Below are 14,812 nucleotides of genomic sequence, written 5' to 3' on the forward strand. Positions count from 1 at the left end.
CATCGTGCTTGGGTTGAATGTAACTTCTGATAAAACTCATGAGAGCATGCCTGCTTCAGGATATGATCTGGCACATCAGATCATAAGGCTGTCAAGTCCAGCTTTGAAATGTCATGTTTGCCAGCACACCAGCAATCTGGTATGAGCAGGTGACAGACATGGTAAAAAATGATAACTGCTGTGACCCACAAAATTAAAAAATGTCATACATAAACAATGTTATGAGCTGAAATCACAGATACACTACACAGAAACTTGTGGACAGAACACTTAAACATTTTGGGAAATATGTCGTCACACTAACAGTATGATGAGAAGATCATTTTCCATCTCTGTCCTGTATAGAGATGTATTCAGTCTAAATTTGTTCAAAGACTGCAAACAGGGCAAATTGTTCACCTCCATCAAAAATTAACAAACATGCTTTCCAACAAATCCAAAACTACTTTATGTGCTGTACAGGTTGCATCCTGTTGTCTGGCAAGCTAGTCATCAGTAGAATAAGACTCACCAGGGATTTGATCAATACAAAAGTTTTCACAGCTGACAACTTTACAATGAAGACGGAAGTTCTAAAATGCTAACTGCTTCTTAAACCTTAATGTCTTGGTTTCTATTTCGACAGAGGTTAAAGACACAAGATAAGTGTTTAAAAAGGCAGTTTTTGATTTTTTGGAAGGTGTACTGTTTCACTTTTGACGGAACTAGGTTTACAGTTTCCGCTCGCTTAAAGTCTTTGTGCTAAGCAAGGCTAAATACATCCTGGACAACAAACAATTTAAAAGTTCCCAAAAAGTGTTCTTTTAATGCTTTCCTTGCCATGTTTTCCTTTGTTCTGCAACCTACACCTCTATTCTTAGCTGCCGTAATAACCACATGACTCCTCTTGAATCAATAAAGTGTGCCTTTTGTCTTTTCTGGAACAACTCTCTGTGTTGTTAAAGCCTCCAGTCTGATCTGACTTTTACTGTTTGAAAAGAACTTAATTCTAAAATGAAACATCCAGTATTTAAATGAAGAATAATGGTTGTTACAAATAAAATTATAAGCAGCTACTTCTTCTTCTCAGCCATTTTAACTTTGTTTAGAAAATAGTTTGATTTTGATCATGACAAATTAAGTTTAGGTCACAAAATGGTTTGAAGTATGGATGGATATAGAGTTTTACAATGAAACCACCTCACACCTAATACAAGCACTAGAGGTCTAGGCTGAAAGTCATGCATAAAATTCATATATGGTCATATGAAATGTGCTGCTGTATATGCATCAGCTTCAGAGTCTCTTGCATTATTCTGCCACAAAAGAAAATAAATTTGACCTTAAATAATATTCTTATTCCTGTCATAACCATGTATCAAACTTCAACTTGGAGATTTAACCCTATTTTGCAGCAGTATTGAAACTGTATTGAAATAGAAACTTAAAAACCAAACCAAAAAAATAAATGGGAGAATGACATACTGCTATAAGTGATATTAAATCCTCTTCCTGACATGGAATGATCAGCTTGAAACTCTAGCCTCAGTGTGTTGGTATTGGATGTCAGATGGGAAGGACTCTCAGCTCCAGAGAACCTCCCGATGACAACGGCGTCGTTTGTCTCGCCATCTTTCACCGTTAGGGAATCGTAGGGTGCCTCTAGGTCAAAGTCATTAAAGGCCAAGTGGATTCTGGAGCCCGGCTCTGATTGGATGAGCCAGACGCAGTTCATGTTGTTCCCATAGCCTTCTGGGTAATCTGGGGAGAGGACGGTGCCTGAGGGTGCTGTGAAGTTGGACATGCAGGGGACTGTGGGAGGAAGAGGAGTACAGAGACAGGAGACAGAGACAGATAGAGAGAGAGACAAACAGAGAAATAGGGAGAAATGGAAATTTAGGAGAGGAAAGGGAGGAGGGGGAAAGAGATACACAGAGAAAAATATTCTGTTAAATATTCATCTCCACAGCATCATCGGTCATCATCTGCTCCAGGCCATAATAAACTCTGTACTGTCACCATGGTGACAGGTCAGATTGAATGTTATCAACGTCACGGCAGAGTGAATGCCATGGTTTTTGAAAAATTCTTTCCTCTGCAGCCATATACCAGAAAATTACCTACAAATGATTTTAATACTTACATATGCATATGGGGATGTTTGCCGACCACTGATTGTTGTCTTGGCAGGAGATAGTTTTCTCTCCAATCAGCTCAAAGCCAAACTGGCACTCAAACCTAAGGATCCCTCCATTTGAAAAACTGTCCCCCTCTCTTATTCCATAGAGAGGAGTTCCAGGGTCGCCGCAACTCTCCTTGTCTATTTCTGAAAAGACAGTTTCAAAATAAGATATTTAGATCTTTGTGGAACTTCCATAAGTCTGATGATATTGTATTTTTCTCCTTGTAAACAAATCCAATGAAAAGGCTTTCAACTAATAATGAGTTGAAAGGATTCCTGTTAACAAGTGTTGTCTGTGTAGCCAAAGCCTGATGTAGCTTATTCCTCTGTGCTGTAGACCTCCACTGTCATCCAAAAACGATTAAAAATACATAAGTGAGCTCCATCATTTCACTGGGTAATAAGTTCCTTTATTACAATGTACATGGGTACTGTAGTTCGTTTTGAGTCGATCATACATATACAGCCCTGCTGATGTATATACTAACAAGAGCACCAAAGGTGTATTAATACAAGCTTAAAATATTCCCCCAATAAATTCACTATTTACTCCTGTTAGAGTATCATTTGCTAAGTCTTTATGAAAAATGAAGTATACTGTATATTCATGACTCATTTTTAAAGATTCTGTAGAGATCAAACAGCTTTGGGCTGAGAGTCACAAACTGACTGAGGAAGAGATGGACTAGGGCATAGTTGGTTTTGGTCTTCTCATGGGATTTGTTGAAAATGATTATATGAATATAGAATATCATCAGCCTAATACTTCAACATGGATCTTGACTTCAGGTTCGTAGATACTGTATCTCTATCAAGAAATAATATCTGACATACAGGGGTTGGCATAATAAAGTTAATTGCATTGAATAGAAAAATGAAGCGGCTTAATCACAACTAAAAGCTCGGAGGTAATCTGTCAGAATTCAGAGATAAAAAAAAAATTATATTTGTCAGGTGGAAAATATTCATCTTGAAAATCAATCATACAAAACCAAGAAGAGACACATGAGAAATGTACAATATACTGTACAGAACAGAGGGTTTTCTAACACTGCTAACTGGCATACGGGCTTGTAATGCCGACTCAAAAGTGCAGTATTTTCAGTATGTTTACTTCAACAAATGTTTTTCAGAGTCCATTATCATAAAGTGTTATTTTTTGAATACTCTGAAATTGTATGTTCATACAGGAAGTGAGCTGAAAAAAATCAGTCAGAGCCACATGGATAGCTACTATTATTAGTTTCTTGTTTTGACCAAGCAGCAACCTCCGGGGCTGTAAAATGGAGCCAATGCAGAAGGGCCAAAAACTGCAGTTCCTCGAATGGCCACTTGAGGCTGGCTCCAAAAGCGAGTCATTCCCCATAGACCCCCATGTTAAAATGCCCAACTTTACAGCAGAGATAAACATGTTTACAGCCTGGTACAAAAAACAGTTTAGGTCTCTATAGCTAATTTCCCCTTTCATGACAACTGTACGGGGGGTGAATTTTTTTTATAACTCACCCGTTTAAATTGTATTAAACCGTAAAGTTATGCATAATGAAGGACATGGCTGCTTTGAGTGATAGGTCCGCCAGCCACTAGGTGGCTTGTTTCAGCCATTCGGCCCGCCTCTACCCATTTTTGATTGGCTGGGAGTTACATAGCGTCACGCACTGCCAAGATGGCGACGGCCGGAGCGGCTCACTTTGAGCTTCAAAACCGCTCTTTAGAAACCAACGGGTGACGTCACGGTAACTACGTCCATATTTTTATACAGTCTATGGTCTTGACTGACATCTCTTCAGTCTTCAGTTTTGGAAAATGTGAAAATGATAATTCAAAAAAGATTATGACTAAGCAGTGTCAGTTACATTTAGCAGCCAGCTCTTTCCAAGTCTGATGCTGGAATCCAGCTTTAACAACATTTGTGCAAACGTCAGCATGCAGTCTTATCAGCCTCAAATACCCAGTGGTGTGAAACACTATGTCATGCTACAGTACAAGAGCTCAAGACATCATCCACTTTGAACAGAAATATACTGCCAACAGGGTAGATTCTTGCTCCAAGATGACTGGCTCTTGGTTTGCTGCTACAGGCAAATTTCTTGAATGCTTCTACTTCTTAGTTCATGTAGCCTAAAGCAAGTTTGTATCCACATCTATCTGTATGCCTTCCTTTCCCTGAGTTTGCAAGTATTCATGGCATCTCTTTTTCCAAATTTAATCTGATCACAAGATTATATAGATAATAATAATAAACTTTATATTTATTATATAGCACTTTTCTTACCAAAGTTACTAAGTGCTTAACAGAACGAAGAAAAAAAAAGAATAAAAAAACAACAATTAACAAAGGAAAAACAGAGATCATAAAACAGATGGGAATAAAATGAAGTTACACAAAAAGATAAACTGTCAGATGTGGGATAATAAAACACAGCAAGGTATCAAACATTCATAAAATCTTTCCAATAAAAGAATGTTTTAAGAAGAGATTTAAAAGACATTAAAGATGTTGCCTGTCTGATCTTGATAGGCAGACTGTTCCACGGTTTGGGGGCTCTAACAGCAAAGGCCTGGTCACCTTTGGTCACTAGCCGAGACCTAAGATATAACCAGCAGAGCCCCATCCACCGATCTAAGTGAACATCCAGGCACATAGGGGGTTAATAAGTCCTTGATGTAATTTGGAGCAAGGCCATTTAATGCTTTAAAAGTGATAAGTAGAATTTTAAAATTTTTTCAATGCAGAATGTAACAGGCAGACATTTTAAGTTGGCAAGTACCAGAGTAATATGTTCATATCTCTGCTCTGACTGATACCGGCATGAAGTGCATTGCAGTAGTCGAGGCTGGAGAAAATAAATGCATGTATGACCTTATGTAAATCAGTAGGAGACAGGGAAAGAGAGAGGTGAAAAAAGCATGACTGGACAACATTTTTCACTTGAGCATCAAAACAGAGATCTGCATCAAAACTAACTCCAAGATTTCTAGAGGATTGCTTGATGTTTTTTGGTCAAGGAACCAAGCTTACTGTGAAGCAGGCTGGTAGAATTTGTGGACTAACGGCAATGACGTCAGATTTATCATCGTTGAATTTTAAAAAGATTTGGGACAGTCAACATTTAACATCACTAAGGCAGGCAAATGGATTATCAAGGCTGCTGGAGTTGTTGGTTTGAAGAGGGACATATAACTGCATGTTACAGAGGTGAGAGATACTATGGTTCTAAATGATCTGGCTGAGAGGAAGCATGTATATTAAAAACAACAGTGGGCCAAGGATAGAGATATAGATATATAAAATGGGCAACAGAGGAACAGGCATTTGCTATGACAACAGAGAAGGTTCTATTGGAGAGGTATGAACATAGTAGATGTAGAGCAGTTCCCTTAAGACCAACTCAGGTTTCTAGACGGTGAAGGAGAACGGAGTGATCGATTGTGTTGAAGACAGTGCTCAAATCGAAAAGCACCAGGACTGTGCAGTTACCTCTATCAGCTGTTAAAAGTAGATCATTAGAAACCTTATGAGGGCTGTCTCTGTGCTACAGTGAGCTCTAAAAACCTGACTGAAAACCATTAAAAGTATCATTACTATTCATAAAAAAATATTAATTGAGTTGAAATAACTTTCTCAAGCACCTTAGATAAAAATTGCAATTTAGAAATCGGTCTATAATTAGTGAGTAATAGGAGATCCAAATTAGGCTTTTTCAGTAATGGTTGAATGATTGCATGTTTAAAACAAATGGGTAAAATTACCAGAAGTTAGAGAACTGTTCATAATTAAAAGAATAAAATAATCAACAGAGGGGAATATCTCTTTAAAAAACTTTAAAAACTTTGGATAATATCTACACCACTGTAGATAGAGGATTTCATTTGGGAAATAATTTTATCTAGTGCTGAGATGTTAATGGTTTGAAACTGGGAAAGTGAAGCAAGATTATTTGTTGGAGGTGGGTATCTTTTGTGGATCAGGTGAAATTTGAGACCAAATGCTCTCTATCCACCCAATAAAATGCACAGTGAATTTCTCTGTCCAGCCATTTTCGGGTAGATCTGTACTGGATGGACCATTGAGAACAGAATTGATTACACTGAATAAGACAGATCCTTCTTTGATTCTATATAAAGGTGCCACTGTGTCACCATAATTCTCTTCAAAATTTCGTGTATGGTATTTCTGGAAATATACCCTCTATTTCCCCAGCCTTCCTCTCCTTTATTCCCTTGCTCTCCTCTCCCATTTTCAGTATTATTTACAGGAGTGGTCCATGGCAGCAAGCAAAGGTGTGTGCCTGTGTGTGTGTGTGTGTGTGTCTGAGTGCGTGTTTGTGATGTATTGCATTAATTTCAATCATGACACCGTCTTTATGAGACCCACAGACTCAACCAATCACAACCTGCCTAACTCACATACTTGTGCCCGAACACACACACCCAGCAGAAGAATGGAGAGCCAATTGCTTGGAGAGAAAACAGGCATACTGTTGGAACATTCCTATAGTACTGCCACACACATACCGTACATGCATGCACACACTTTTGCTCCCTAAGTATCACACACAGTGATACACACATCTTTCCAGCTCTCAAACACACACACACACACAAATAATCCTATTGTGTTTGTAACAACAAGGCTGACAAATTCACAAAGGGGATTAGGCTCCTTAAAGCATATGTATGTGCGCGTGAATGTGTATACAGTATGTGCGCAACTTCAATATTATGTTTGTGATTGCACATCGAACCCCTATTCCATTCTGTTCCATCTATAATATTCCATCAGGCTCACACCATATTTAACATGGGAATACACATGTACGCACACAAACCCGTACACACCACACAAACACACATGCACTATCTAAGAGAGTGTGGTAATAGATTTGGGGAGGATAATAAAACTGGAGAAAAAAGCACTTATTGGCTGTTTCTCTTTTGTGACCATTGTGAAAGTGCTAATAGTGATCAAATGCTAAATGTATAGTTGTATAGTTACATTCATAGTCTAATGTTTATCATATAAACTGTCTACAAACTGTCTCTCTGCAAGTGGCTGTTGATATGTTTTATTTTCAATATGTGTATCTCTTAACAAAAAACCAAAATACATTGACTCATTAAACCACATAAAATAATAATCTAGGGTAACTATAATAGCCACAGGAGAAGAGGAACTGAGTGGAAAGTCTATTATGCACTCTCAGGCAGGTTTGCAGCGTGAAGACGAAATGAGAAATTCGGCCGGTCTAATTAGCTTGAGGTTGTCTGAATCTGTGACCTAAAGGGAGTGGCTCAAATTGACTTGTTCACACTGTAGACATCAGTGAGGACAGTCTGTTGAATGAAAATGATCTCCTTTATTACTCTCACAATACTGCCATTTCTTTCCTGCCTCTCACAGCTTCCAAACCAGGCCGCCGAGGCGCTTTTGAGGATTGATTTGATAAGCGATGTGTATAAGAAAGACATCAATTTTTTGTTCTCATTAAAACACACAATCTCTGTCGGATCTTGTTACATAAAGCGCACAAAGTGGGTTGATGGTGTAACTCCCGAATACCTGTAACTTTCTTCAAATTGGACTTCAGGATCATGGATAATAATTGGGCTGTTTCCTTTGATCTGGGCATATTGCGGTGCAGAAATACGTCTCTCTACTCTACACTGCTGTAGAAACTCCTCGACTACAGGCCCATACTCTGTTTCATGACCTTGCACCTGTAATAGGCTTGTGATCCCAACATCATCAGTGAATTTCAGGATGTGCCTGTCCTCACAAAGATTCCTGCCATCATCTATTTGCAGAAAATACAGGTGAGAAAACAGTACACCATCTCTCACCATCTAAGAACAGCATGTTACAAGATCTGAATAAATAACTAAATAAATGTTGGATCAGTGAACACACTATTGCTTTAAGTACACTGTGTTACATCAAAACAAGTGAATAAAACCTATAAAAGCCTGCCAAGACCACAAGAAAGGTTACTTAAGAAAGGTTAAAGAAGCATTTCCCGAGCCTTTTTTCTCGATATAGTAAAAACAGAGCATCTAATGAGCTCTAAACCATCTGGAGCTCCTTCTTGATGAGCCTTTCAAATTACTTCATGACTAATGAGGGCCAAACAACATCTTGCATGTTACACGTAAGTACAGCAGTGCACAGTCAATCCCTGTTCATTTACTCTACTTTAAGAAATCCCATTGTTAGAGAAGTTGCTATTGATGTTTAAAATGACCATCAGCCAGAGTAGGAGTCACGACAATTCTTCACAGTCACTGTGCCATACATGATTTGAAATGTATGGAATATATTATTAAGTATAAATGAGAGAAACAATCCACTTTCTGCAATGACTTTTGACTGAATGAGCTACAGATATAGTGTTTCAATATCAGTAATACTGGTGGCTACAAGAGGACTGAATATTACATGAGTCAATAATTCATGACTAGAAAATGAAACGCTGTTTACAGTCCTGTGATTAAGTTAGCCATGCCCTTCACAGGTTACCTCTGAAGCACACGTGCATAGATTTGCACACACACTAACAAGAAAAAGCAGCCAGCTTTGGCTCACCACCTCTATACTATGGTTGACTATAAAATTGAACCACATTTCTGGTTATGCTGTGAATGAATATTTCATGAATTCATATTTCATGGTGTTTCAGTCGCTCTGAATGAAATGCGGTTAACGTTGTCTGATTAAGAGACTGCTAGGTACTTTGACAACAGTGTTGCAACAGGATTGAGATCTTCTGGGTCCCGGGGACCCAAAAATCTTATGGGTGCAGGAAATATTTACACTAATGCTGGTCGCAACGGGTGGTCAGCATCTTTATCACAGGATAAGACTTGATGTGTAAAAATATGAGAAGTTGTTATTGAGCCTAACAAAGCTTATAAAAGTTTTGTCATCTATTAAATAATATGTATGGTACCAAATAAAATACACTTTAGTTCAATTTGTCTCCCTCACGGATTCTTTCATCGACTCGCTTCCTGTATCTCTCTTGCTTTTTAAATTCACACCAGTCTTGTAGTCCACATGATAAATTGAGTTTAAAAGTAAATCAGGAAACAAAATAGCCACCCTTAATCCAATGTGATCTACCAATCTACAAGAAAAAGAGAAAGAGATAGAGTGAAAAACAGAGTCATAGAAACAAATGGAAAGTGAATAAGTAGAAAAGATAAACTGAGATAAACAGGAGTGGTCAGCTAAAAGGCGGTGCAAGTAAGGAGAGGCTTTTGATACAGCAAATAGGTTGAGAGAGAAGAAGGCAGAGGCAGTAGGACACAGAAACACTTGCAATAACACACAGGAAAGCATAGTATGAATACACAAATGGAGGGAAACGTCAAGAAAACACAGAAACATACATGCATACATGCAGTCTCTCTGTCCCTCTCAACATACACACCCCCACCAGTCGAACAAGGGGTCAACTTGGCAGTAAAAATCCACCTTGACATCTTTCCCTCTCATAAAATACATCATATATTAAAAACTGTAAAAAGCAGATGAAAAATCTGAAATAAAATCTCAAAAGTAAGAGCTGACATTATGATGGAATACTAAAGAGAGAAGAGAAGAGAAAAAAAAACAGAAGCCTAAGGAGTGATGGTATAAAAACATTCAAAATCAGTGAATTTTGTCACCAAATGAAACTGTGATTTCATGTGTTTGACGCATAGGCCTTAGCTGCAGAGTAATGACAGGTAAGCTAATAGCATGCTATGAGATAAACCTAGAAACATTTGTCATGAGATGAACACATGCACCATCAGACCCTCTTTTACAACAGGCTGTGGAGCAGGCACTTGACGTTTATGCTGCATTTTGTACTCTCCTAGCACAGTGCTATATAACACAGGATGATGGGATAATGCTAGAGGGATGCATCTATAAAAAGCCAGAGCTCGTGAGAATGAGTCGTCACCGGAAACAATTTCTCAGAATCACCATTCACATGTATTTCAATAAAAATGGATAAGAGGTGAGGCAAATATTTGCAGTTATTGTTCTGTGTTTTGTATTATTAAGGGCCACCGCATTGAAAAAACACTAAAATGCAAGTAATTATGCATACTACCATATGTACTGCAGGCAGATTTACATTCACCATGAACTTTATTAGGAGCATCTGTGCAACCTAATGCAAACCAACACAACAGCTCTGCCATTAAAATCTACTTTTACAAAGCTTAAACATTTTTAGTTTTTGTTCACATTGTCAGAAAGGTGATAATTCTACTTGATGTTAATTAGGTCGTAGTGGGTGGTAGAGGTGTACTGGAGTGTATTATACTGAAAAATGTCCCTAATATTTTGCCCCCCTTGTGCACCCTGATCAAGCACTGATTATAAACCGGGCTGATTGGGCCGGTGCCTGGTGGGCTCCAACCTCTAATGGGCCTTGAAACCCCCCGCAACTGTAGCCTCATCATGGCTTTGTTCGTTTGTTTGTTTTTATTTGAGTGTGTGTGTGTTGAAATATGAACCAATGAATGCAGAGTTACTTTATTTGCAAATAAGAAAAATATTATGATTGATTTACTGGCTTTGTCTGTATCATGATCATGATGATGATGATGATGAGTCAGGTCAGGTCAGGTAGTGACCAAGGGAATTTAGTGGCAAGGCCCGCCAGCTGGGTGTGAAAGATGCTTCAAACATCATGGATAACAAATGTTGGAGAAGTGGAGCAGCAAAGAGAAAGACAGGATATCAGAGACATTGAACTTTGGAAAAACATACAGTCTATCTCCACTTTTTTTCAAAAGCCGGCTTGCTAGCAAAGAGCCTGGAAAGGACGATGCTAACAGCAAAGAGGAGGACAGTAACGTGGCAGCAGACGCTACTAGTTTAGCCGAGCATCAGCATGAAACTGAGGCAGAAAACCACAGCTCTGAGACAGCCAGAGCCACCTGTTCATCTGCCCCACCCTCATCTCTGCTTGAGCTCGACAGGCAGCCACATCATTATCTGCTCATCTGGAGCCGCCTTCCTTAATGTGTATGTAGCCTTGAGGATGTTTCTCACTTTGCCGGTGACAAAGTGCGAAGGGGAGCACTCATTTTCCCACATGGCGAGGATTAAAAATGAACTGAGAACAAGGATGAGTCAACAATGTTTGAACTCTCTATCAATACTGGCAGTAGAGTCGAAACTCGTCAGAGATCTGGACTTTAATGATGTGGTGGAGGAGTTTTTGGGGAGAGAGGCCTGAAAGAAGACCGTTGCATGAGGTAGGCTTTCTCTCATATTATTCAAACATTATGGTCTATCCTAATTTAAGGTATATATTCTTGTCTCTAAAGTGTTGTGTTTATACAATGAAAAGTAGTTGACATTGGTTGTTTTTGGAAAATATTAGGCTATTGGGCTCCAAGATTTTGTGCCCAGGAGCCTCTGCATTCTTAATCCGTGCCTGCCCTTGACATTGGTAATGCATTATTATTATCCATATTTTATGATGCTGATGATTTTCATGAAATCAAATCCCATTTTTGATGCTATTTAGGATTGAAATTTTTGTTTTTACATTCAGTAATTTTCTTTCTATAGTGGTTTTTATTGGTGGTGGTTGAGTCAGATTGCCTACCTAAGCATGAAGGATTCCCAATTTTATCTCATTAATAATAGCCTCACTGTTTATGATTATTAAGTTACTGCTGACACAAACAAAACATGCTATAGCCGCTACTTCACATTAAAAGCATTCGACTGGCGAAATACTGGTCGGCTTTTACTGTGAAGCAGTCACAAGAAACTCAATTTGTTACAGAGGTTAGCACCCACTGCGATCATTCACCATCAAAAATGTGTCTACAAAACAAGACAAGGGTTATTTTCGGGATTTTTTCATCAGCAGAGTGATGGAACAAGAAGGAGCAGCCATAGTGAGCTGTGCTCTGATGTTGTGTGGAAAACTACTCATGCAGTGTGCAGCATGAAATTGGCTTTAATTATTATTGACAGTCTCGCAGCTAGAAGGTGTGTTTGTTTGGCTGCGCTATAAACAGACACATCAGCTGTTCTTCTGTTGTTTTTCTGACAAAGGTGTGGTTGCTGTAGCATTAAACGTTGCCGCGGCAACAACAGGTGTCACCAAATCAACTTTAAATACAGGTAATGCTCAGTGATCTCATTTAATCTCACTAACTGATCGGTATACTGAGAGGTGTGATGGCTTGTGACAACCATATGTGTTGTTACTCAAGACACATGTTCTGACAACACACACCGCAGTGCATCCGACAGTTCAATCACTATGATGTACAGGTGTCTTTATCTGCCACATCCTTGGTCAAAATGTGGCTTTTCTATGCAGCAGGTGAATGAGGGCAAATGAGCACCTGTGCCTGATCCAACTGTCAGGAATCAGCTGGTGCTTCTAAGTGGACCAGAAGGTTTACTCTGTGTGAATACCGCATCAATCCAACTGGCAGCTGCTGCATTTAAATTATAGAAAGCAACGGTGGTGTCCTAAAATCCCACTCTGTGGCAGCCCTTACAATCTCAAGTACGACGTTGATGGAATACTGCTGAAGCCCCTCAGAGATCTCCCAAAAACAGACTTTGCAACCAAAACACAGATTACAAAAAAAGAAGTGACAGTAAAACCGGTGGATACTGTCTATCCTTATCTTACCAATCCTGGTGGCCACTCACCAGCTACAAATATCTCTGAGAAAGTTAATCATACAATACTTTAAGAGATGGACTTTTCAGTTTATTTTAAAGCTGTATGGGCCCTTCTGCCACCATTACAAGAAGAACAAGATGTGCATTTATTCTGTCTGCTTTGTGTTTTATGAAGTGATAACACGTATTCACATATTCAATATATACTATTTATTCCAGAGACAACACAATAGAAATACTGTATATATGCTATCAGTGTGCTGCGTTTCATGAGGTTATGTATGAGGTTATGTCAAAATTGACACATGCGATACACAAAATGTATAATCCAGTCACCCTACCCCCCCCCCCCCCAAAGAAAAACAAAAGTACATTAGTAAATATAAGTAAAATAAGTAAAATCTAACTAATATGTATATTATTCATTGAAAAACAACCTGAGATACAAGTTTTAACCTTGCAGAGTGACCTTTTGTAACCATACCGTGGTTATTTTATTTTATTTTCAAACCAACTCAAAAAAAACTTTAAGTCAGACATCCTTCTGTATAATATATCACACGGAGAAACCCTGGCATGCATCCGTGCATTAACACATTCAGTATCTTTTTCATTTCATAGAAAATGAAAATAAATTCCTGAGACGCTGTTTTATTGTTGATCTCAACGCATAGAGAAAAATTTAAGGCAAATATTATGCTTAGAAGGTTTCTGTATATAGACATATTGTATAACTCTTCTAGAAACACAAACATACACACACTGATTTATTAGGCTCTAAAAACTCAATGACACCTCTTTATGGACTGTGCAGAAATATATAAGCTTTTGATAAATTCATTTATTCATACGCTGGACAGAAACTCACTGAAACTTTAATGTAAACGATGTCAATAATGTTGCAGTGCTCACTTCAATCTATAGCTGTGACATGCCATGGTTAGAGTAGACTGAGGGATTGCTGTACACACAGTCTGGACCGCTGTGTGTAAGTGTGTGTGTATGTGATTTGTATGCCTTACAACAGGGAATGGAGTCAAAGTGTTGCCAGGTTGGTGACCTTGGCTTTAATAATAGATGAATGGTGACAAGAAAAAGAGAGGGACAGAGAGAGTCAGACAGAGAAAAGCAGATAGAGAGGGAAAAATAGAAATATAGAAGGGGGACTGGTCATTTGATAGGTGACAGATGAGAAGAGGGGTGCCTGATACAGGAAATGGGTTGAGAGAGAGGAGGGTAGAAGCAGAGAGACACAACATAAGTGCATTAGAGAGCAACTGACAGAGAAAATGTTGTGATTTCAGATGAGAGAATGGGAGATAGAGAGGGGACTAATGAGGAAAAATGAGATGAAGAGGGAGGCAGAAAGAGAGAGGGGAAAGAGGGAGCATGTGAGGAGTGAAAGAGGTGAGTGACTTGGTAGAGCTTCGTTGGCTCACTGATGGAGGACCTGTCTGACACATACACACAAAAAACACACACACGCACAAACAGTGTGTAGTGCATCAGTGACTTTGCAGCAAGGCTAGAGTTACTGATAATGTTTATATTTCATAGTCAAGGTCTATGGGATGTGGCTTTAGGAATACACACACACACACACACACACACACACACACACACACACACACACACAGTCAAGCCCCTTTCTCACATTTCTCAAAAACACATGCACAACCCACACAGCCACCCACTAACACCGCAAGCACCCAAGTTTATAGTAAATCTCGTGGGTGATGGAGCCAGCACCCACAGACAAACACATTTATCATGCACCGAGTATTGATAGAATTTTTTCAGGGTATTTGGGTTTGAGTGAAGATATATACATCCAGGTGAATGTTTTCTGCGGTTTTTTGTCACTGTAGTGTATGAAAATGTACATTAGAGAGATATATTATTGCTCTGGGTTATTCCAGGATAATAGAACACAGACGATGCTGCACTTTTGAGGCTGATATTGATATTTGACAATGAAAAACAAAACAAAACAA

The 14,812-nt window shown here is 38.8% G+C and overlaps 1 protein-coding gene across 1 annotated transcript in view; it reads right to left on the reverse strand.

The window, feature by feature from the left end:
- LOC137198838 (CUB and sushi domain-containing protein 3-like) overlaps positions 1–14,812 on the reverse strand; it is a 381,075-nt gene that overhangs the window by 101,671 nt on the left and 264,592 nt on the right. Inside the window, exons 13-14 of the mRNA XM_067612808.1 lie at positions 2,123–2,305; positions 1,465–1,791 (exon numbers count right to left, since the gene is read on the reverse strand). Coding sequence (XP_067468909.1) covers positions 1,465–1,791; positions 2,123–2,305 — 510 coding nt within the window. The remainder of the gene's footprint in view (positions 1–1,464; positions 1,792–2,122; positions 2,306–14,812) is intronic.

Source organism: Thunnus thynnus, chromosome 15 (assembly GCF_963924715.1).
Source record: "Thunnus thynnus chromosome 15, fThuThy2.1, whole genome shotgun sequence".
NCBI lineage: Eukaryota > Metazoa > Chordata > Actinopteri > Scombriformes > Scombridae > Thunnus > Thunnus thynnus.